This window comes from Gossypium arboreum, chromosome 10 (genome assembly GCF_025698485.1).
Source record: "Gossypium arboreum isolate Shixiya-1 chromosome 10, ASM2569848v2, whole genome shotgun sequence".
Lineage (NCBI taxonomy): Eukaryota > Viridiplantae > Streptophyta > Magnoliopsida > Malvales > Malvaceae > Gossypium > Gossypium arboreum.
In genome coordinates this window covers 130,829,476-130,838,104 of record NC_069079.1, presented here as the reverse complement: position 1 = coordinate 130,838,104, position 8,629 = coordinate 130,829,476, and the positions used below count along the sequence as shown (strand labels likewise).

General features: G+C 30.6%; 1 protein-coding gene across 1 annotated transcript; it reads right to left on the bottom strand.

Moving 5' to 3' along the window:
• Window positions 1–6,104: 6,104 nt before the first annotated feature.
• On the bottom strand, window positions 6,105–7,208 carry LOC108462270 (F-box protein At3g56470-like). Its single transcript, XM_017762240.1, has one exon. The coding sequence runs from the start codon at window positions 7,206–7,208 to the stop codon at window positions 6,105–6,107; it is 1,104 nt and encodes a 367-aa protein (XP_017617729.1).
• Window positions 7,209–8,629: the final 1,421 nt, after the last annotated feature.

The window sequence follows — 8,629 nt, the reverse complement described above, 5'->3', positions numbered from 1 at the left end:
GGTTTGGTAATTTACCTAAATGGCATAACTCAAGTCGATCTTAATTTTGTGTGAAATAATTGGAATACTTTTTCATTTTACTTAAAGCAAGCTTAGAGGTCTCTTTATTTTTAATATGCGTTTTTAACTAATTTTTATGAAACTTTGGAGTGGTATTTCTTTTATGGTAGAATCTAGCTTTCACAGTCGATAGGAACCATACTTGAGGGCAAGCATGGGCTAAGTAGGGGGGAATTTGATAATACTCTAAAATGACGTGTTTTTATATATTAATCATGTGTTTATTTTGAGCTTGAGCCTACTAATTTGAGCTATTTATGTCTTTTTATCTTTTAGAGACTAAATTGGAGGCGAAAAGTAAATTCAAGGGAAAAAGCGACAATTCGGAGATTAAATGGGCCAATATGCAACGTGGGACAAATATGGTGCCAAAAGTGCGAACATGGAAGGTACAAGGACTTAAAAGCAAATAGAAGAGATTTTATTTTGGAAGACTCTATTTTATTTTATTCTATTAGGATAATTAATATTAAGATAATTATTAGGATTATTCAAATTTAGGATTTTATTTTAATTATCTTTGTTTATCTTTAATTAAATGTATTTATCTTTTTAGAATTTAAGTTCAATTAGACTATCTCCCTAGCACTATAAATAGGGGGTGAAGTAACTCTATTTGGGAGGATCTTTTTTTGTAAACACTCTCCCCCAAAAGTTTTTTGTTCTTTCATATTTCTTTTCAATAAAATTTCTTTTTCCATATTTTTATTTATTTTCTTTCCCACAATTATCATGAGCCACTAAAACCCTTCTAGCCAAAAGTTGTCAATATTTCCCCAAAAATGTTCTTGAGGCCTAGAATCCGTGACTTAGCCTTCTCGCCAAGTATTCATCGTTTCTCAGACCACTGGTGACGCTTCCGTCCATGGCCCTTAAGAAGTAAGCTTTTCAGCATATGCAAAGGCGGCCGCTTTGTATGTTTTGGAAGGATTGCATAGTCGGTTCGTTAACTTACTGCGTCAGAGGTTGGTGAGCCAAAGAGACAAAATGGCGTGGGATTCGCCATTGAGAAGCGTTGATCTAGCATAGATTACTGGCTAGAGTCAGGTTCCCTAAAAATCGTAAGTCTAATCTTTGGAGTTGGTGGTCGTAGGCGTCCTCTTCCACTATAACTGGCTTACTCGAGTCGAGAAGGATCATCCAAAAGCCAAGGATTGAGCCCAAGGAGGAATGAGACAACCGGAGGCTGGAACTTTCCCATTAGAATTTCTTTTCACTTAAAACTTTCTTTATTATTTTTATTATTTTCGTAATTATAATTTCAGTAAACTTTAAAATCTGTTTTAATTTTATTTTCGCTTCCAAAATCAATTCTTAAAATCTATTTTTTTTTTACTTTTTTCCAGGAACGCAGGTTTTCTTGGGCACAATTCTGCCCAGAATTTCGAGAAACAAGCATTCAAATAATCCGGTCCCTGAGGATTCGACCCTACTTTCCCTTTACTATTCTTTTTCTATTTTTATTATTTTACAGGGAACAGATTATTTTTTGTGCTCTCAACGACCGCATCAGTCTTCATCATCATCGTTACCGTCGTCGACATCAAATGGATCGCGACATGTCATACAGATTTCCATCTAAATGAAATAAATAACAGGTCCGACCACCATGAAAATTTGGAGGCCTTGAGGCAAATTTCACAGATTTTGGATGAGCTCCATTTAAGTCTTCAAATAAAAAAATCTCACCAGTATTTAAACAACCATAGAAATTAAACTTGAAATAAATGACGTCATCCCACAAAAAACCACCACCACCACCACCATTATCATCTTCGTCATCGTCATCGTCATCGTCGTCACCATCATCATCATCATCATCATCAAACATGAGAGTACGCCATGCTCGATCACCGGGCTTTGCAAAACCAATTCGTCCACGATCGAGAAAACCCCAATAAATTGCAAAAACTATACAATTAGAATTCGACTCTTCGGGATTTATAGATAATATTAGTTTTTCTATACACCAGCTATTTTTAGGAAGGGGGAAGCTAGCTCTTGAGAATGGATTAAACAGTCGAATTTCGCGATTGAGGTCATGTGTTACCAACCAACCAAAAGGACTACCCCAAGATCGCCATTCTTGTAACTCTGGTAAATCGAGTATAGACGCAATGATTGTCACTGATGTCATCCTCTTGTAGCATTAAACAAACTGCAGGGAAATTAATTTTTTGATCCGCGAGGGAAGCTTGCCAAGAACGACAGACTGCTGTCATACGAATATGATGCCGAGGGGAACGAGTCAAGGTTGCAATGCGTCTCAAAACATCATCTAAAATATTAGCCCAACTTGGGACATCTGCAATTGTTTTTTCCTTGGAAAGCATGATGATGAACAAATCGTTTTAAGTGTAGCTATGGCTTTTGAGTTTTTGAATGGAATATGAGGATGATGAGAGAGGGGAAGATGGTTCAGTCCTACTTAAACATTAAGTACTAACAAGCAGCAATTAATGTTTGAGTAATTATCTTATTAATGTTTAATTATATTTAAATAAATTTATTAATATTTATTTATAATTTCATTATTTTTTAAATTTAATTATGGATGATGCAAGGGACTTATGTACCAACATTGCATCGAATAGTCTCCTTATATTATTATAATAATAAGTATGATTGAGGCTTCGTTTGATAAATCCTTAAAAAATAGATTAATTTAAATTTTATATTTTCGCTGATTTAATTTTTACATAATTTGATAATTCAAAATAAAAGCGATTTGATAGAATTTTTTATAAAAAGTGAGAAAAATTACAAGTAGATAAGAGTTACTTATAACTTAATCAATAAAATTTTAAATAATTCTATTTTATTTTATTTTAAGTTTAGTACTTAAAATTTCAAACTTAATTTTTCACCACTTATTTTTCAGTATTTTGGTTTTCAATTTATTAAATTACAACACCTAAGTTTAGTTTCATGAGTTAAAAAAAATCAATCAAATAATATTAGTTTTATTCTATTAATATAATATTTAACAGTCTTGGAAGCATTGAGGATGAACACCGTATTAACTATCATCCAATCTGTTCAATTTTGGAAGCATGGACGTTGATAATGTCAACAACATCTATAATGGTTTTGACTTGATAAGCCATGCATTCTCCAATATTTAGCGTTGCAAAAGTCGGGTTAAATTGATTATACTAATCGCATTGATTAAACCAATCGCACCGGTGGTTTTCAGTTTTGTCTCGTCGATTTATTTAGTTGTGCTTTTAGATCAACTGCAAAAGTTGGGTAAAATGATATAATCGATTCATTTTTTATTTTGAAAAATCAAAATCAAAGTAATCAAATTAACTGACTTTAAAATATATTTAAATCTAATCCATATTCAAATATATTAGTTAAACCCAAACTCAAAATAAATTAAATATACCCAAATATATTATCTAAATCGAAACTCAACTAATAATTAAACTCAATATCATCAAAACGTGGTAATGTAGGTTATTTGATGGATTAAAATCGATTTGATTTCTTAGGTTTTATTTATAAAGTCAGTTGGTTTTTAAAAAATTGAGATTAATTAAATCTATTTTCGAATTTTTTTAACTGAACCAGTCAAACGGACCATTGCTCACCCCACCAAGAATTCATGTTTAAGGGTGTTTTTTTACAAGAAGGAATATAGCACGGGAGGAGCTTCTAGTGAAGCATCAAGTGAAGCACCGAGTCATCTCTTATTTCCAAAGTGAAGCATCCAAATACCTCATATATTAGTTGTGGGACAACAAATATCTCATGTATTAGAGTTAAATCAAGATATCTCATACTTCAGTTGAACATGGAAATATATTCCATACATCAAAATTGAGCAACATAGGGCTGAGAAAAAAACTGATTAACTCGAGAGATCAAGTCGGATCAATAATTCGATTCAATTCGAGTTTTTTTATAGTTGAATTTAATTTCGGTTAGATAATGTCATTGAACCACATCAATTCAGTTCAGTTTTAATTTATCCGTTGGATACTAAAAAGTCCAAAAAAAAGTTTAAAATTTTCAAAATGTATAAACTCAAGTAAAACCCAAAACAAAACTCATTACTTTTAAATTTTAAATATAACTTCTATTATACTTTTACAAATTTCATAATTAAATAAAAATAAAACATAAACCCTAAGTTTAATTGCACTATCAACTTCTCACGAATTCATTGTTTATTTATTATTATTGTTAAAACTTCCAAAAATTCAAGCGTTAGCATCTTTTTATTAATTATGTATTGTGTTCTTTTTATTATTATTATTGTTATTAAAATTTTTAAAATTTTGATTATCATTATTAACATTTCTAAGTTGGGTGTTTTTTTTTGTCATTAAACATTATGCCTCGTTTGATTACTGCTAGTGTAATAATGCAAAGAATTTTTTTTTTTGTTACGTATGTATTACAATAGTTCTGCATAGCATAAGAGTTACTAACATTTGCTTATGTCTAGTAAAGATTGAGAGTGGTTAAAACAATGTTTAGTTAGATTTATAATAAACATTTATAATTATAGATTTCACAAATTATTTTTTATATAAATATGTTACTTTAGACTTTATATATAATTGGAAAAAATTAGAATTATCAAATAGTGTCTAAGAAACATAAAACAAAGATAATTTTATCTAATTAAAGTTTAAAAAGTCCAAATCCAAAGACAATTTTATCTAAATAAAGTCCAAAAGCTCAAAAACAAGATGGAAACCTAAAAGGCTAAAACCCGAACCGAACCAATTTAGAACGGTTCGATAATAATCGATTTCTTATGTCCATTGGTTCGAAAAATGGAAAACCTGAATACCCTAATTCGGTTCAAAAAAACTGAATCGATATCACTCCTAATCATAATCGTCGAGTTCATATAACAAGGGTCATCAAAACTTGGTTTTGAAATTGAGTATAGAGAGAGTTTGGATCCAAGGTCTTTGAGACTAAATTTAATCTATTAGGATAATTTTGCTATCAGTCCCAAACTATGGTAAGCTGTAGATTTAGTCTCTATATTTTCTTGAATTTTAAAATTTTAATTATGGTTCAAATAGTAATGGTTAAATTCGTTAACTAAAATGACATGATTTATTGAGAATATTATGTGAAAATATAAGTTGATATGACATTATATACATGTAATAATATATTTATCATATAATATTTTGAAAATAATAAAATGTGATAATTGAAAATGTTTTATTAGTCCTTTTACTTTGCATAAGTTGTGGATTTAATCCTTATACTTTTATTGATAAAATTTATTCTCTATACTTTTCGAATTGGCCAATTTTAGTCCATGTTCTTTTTGAAATTTAAAATTTTAGTCCTGACCTAACAAAAGAAATATGTCAAAACTTGCAGATTTAGCCTATATTCTCCAAATTGATCATTATTAGTCGCTATATTTTCGAATTATAAAACTTCAATATTGATGCAAACAACAATCGTTAATCCATTAATTAATTTTTTGTGAGTAATATGTAGAAATAGCAAATTAACATAGTATTACATAGGCGGTAATAACTTTGCAGCACCAAAATTTGAAAGTAATATGTGAAAATAGCTACCATTTAGTTAGGATTAAAATTTTAAAATTCGAAAAATAAAATATTAAAAATGATCAAATTAAAATATTGAGATTAAATTTACAATTTATGCGTAGCACAGAGACTAATAGTTCGAGAAAAAAAACATATATTCCTCTCTAATGACTGCTTGGATACTCCAAAATAAGAAGAAATTTGGGAATTTTGTACGTTATATATACATTTTTTTGGTCAAATCAAACATATAATTTCATTAAAAAATTGGGTTGATCCTTCCTATACAAGAAGTTTGCACATGGTAAAGGTGTTTTTTCGTATCATCATTCTTAGACTTTCTCCCAAACAATGAATTAAGTCGAATAGCTATTGGCTTGAATTTGTGATCTAAAATAATTCTTATCAACATTTTCAATTTATTCATCGATTTTTTTTCAATTAAATCGAAATTCAAATTTCATTACAATAAAAAACTAACCTTAAATAAATCAATATGCCTCCATCTTAAAGAGGGTATGGAATGATCCAAACCGGAGAAGATAAAGAAGGGAGGATTTGTTCTACTCGTTGTGATATGGGGAAAGGCTCCAAGCCTATATCTTTGTCCCTATTTTTTTCTACATCATAGATGTAGATGCCTTCGACGTGAATAGATTCCTCCGTGGAGTAAATGCAATTAGGCTTGCAACCAGGGTAATCAGCGGCGGCAACAGTGAAAGTGCAACAATTTCCCAAGAACAAAGACCTATCCCCCAATGAATAAATCCTCTTCCAACTCTTAGTGTCCATGTCTAGTTTGAAAATCGTATAACCTTTGTATTCATAATCGTCATCGTCATCATATGGATCGCGATATGTCATACAGAGATTTTCACCTAAAGCAAATAGATAACAGGTGCGAACACCATGAAACCTTGGAGGCCGTGAGGCAAATTCCACGGCTTTTGGATGAGCACCATGTAAGTCTTCAAATAAAACAATCTCACCACTATTTAAACAACCATAGAAATTACCCTTGAAATAAATGGCGTCATCAATTAAAAACTTAAAACCATCATCATCGTCGTCGCCGTCGTAACTCAGAGTACGCCATGCTAGATCTCCGGGCTTTGCAAAAGCAATGTATCGACGATCGAGAAAACCCCAATAAATTGCAAAAACTATACAATTAGAATTCGGCTCTTCGGGATTTATAGATAACATCAGTTTTTCCATAAACGCGTGATTTTTAGGAAGGGGAAAGCTAGCTCTTGAGAATGGATTAAACAGTCGAATTTCGCAATTAAAGCCATGTGTTACCAACCAACCAAAAGGACTTCCCCAATATCTACTTCCTCGTAACTCCGGTAAATTGAGCTCATCGAAGATTTCTTCCAATGTACTATAGAAATAATAATTGCCACAGTTGCCACCCTCTCGTAGCATTAAACAAACTGCAGGGAAGTTGATTTTTTGATCCGTGAGGGAAGCTCGCCAAGAACGACAGACAGCGGTCATACGAATATGATGTCGAGGGGAAGCAGTCAAGCTTGCAATGCGTCTCAAAAGATCATCCAAAATATTAGCCCAACTTGAGACATCTGCAATTGTTTTTTCCTTGGAGAGCATGATGATGAACAAATCGTTTGAAGTGTAGCTATGGCTTTTGCGTTTTTGAAAAGAATTTATTTAAATAAATTATATTAAAGAGAGAGGGGAAGATAGTTCAGTCCTACTTAAACATTAAGTACTAATGAGCAGCAATTAATGTTTGAGTAATTATCTTATTAATGTTTAATTATATTTAAAATAATTTAATAATATTTATTTATAAGTCCTTTTTTTGTTTAATTTAATTATGGTATATCATATTATTATTCACTGATAGTGCATAGGACTTATGCACTAATAGTGTGTAATGGCCTAAATTCAAGGTTATCGGAATAATGATTTCGTAACCATAGATCCGATTTAAAGAAAAATTTATTTTAATATTTTTGCTTGAAAATTTATATGATAGGAAAATCGTATGAAAATATTGATAGGAAAATTTTATCGATTTAGTGATTAGTTCGAAAAAGAAATTATTGAAGAAATTGGGTAAAATAAGGTATCGGGACCTCTATCTCGTAAAACCGAGTCAAAAAATAATTTTATAAATATTTATGAAATGTTATTAATGTGGTATTAAAATTTCGTTAGGAAATTTTAATGTTTGGGTAGTCAATTAAATGAAAAGGACTGAATTGTAATAGGTGTAAAAGTTGCTAGAGTGATTAAATAGCTTATTAGTCTAATGAGAAAGGATTTAAAAGGTAATTAGACCCAAAAGTTATTTGGGCTGGCCGGCAAGGGTATGCAATCAGCAGAAAAATTGATAAATTAAGGGTAAAATTGGAATATTGCAAAATTAACTAAATAAAACTAGGACTAAATAGGAAATATCTAGATTTCTCTTCATTTCTCTTCAATTCCAGCAGCTAAAAACGCCATAGGAGGGTTCTATAAGCTGGTATTTCATAATTTTTGCACCAAGTGAGTTAATCCTTGCCTTTTTCTTGTAATTTTTGTGTTTCTAAGACTTTTACAACTAGATCCTACTATTAAATTCATTAGTTTTTGATTTCATGGATGAAATTTAAAGTCACCATGGTTGAGTTCTATAAGTTTATGATGAAATAGAATGAAATTAAAGCTTTAATTTGTTTATGAGATGATTTTATTAGGCAATTTCAATGGAAATTGATTTTTGGGACCTAATTGTGAAAATGTTTGGAATTAAAGTCTATTGCTGAAATTCTGATTCCTAAAGGTTGTAAACTAGTTTAAGGTGATATAATAAAATGTTAATTGAGAAAAATCAGCTCAATTGAGAGGCTAATTGAGTAGGGACGAAATTATTATTTATTAAAAGCTTAGGGGAAAAATGGTAATAAACAGCTTACACTAAAACAGTTTGGACGGCAGCAGTAGACTAACTTTGAAAAATCACCAAAAATTTTAGGAATCGAATTAGAAGATGAACAAAATATGTAATTAAATCTTATTGA

Bases quoted from the DNA above. Each gene is read 5' to 3' on its own strand.
- LOC108462270 (XM_017762240.1), bottom strand. From the start codon at position 7,208: ATGCTCTCCAAGGAAAAAACAATTGCAGATGTCTCAAGTTGGGCTAAT.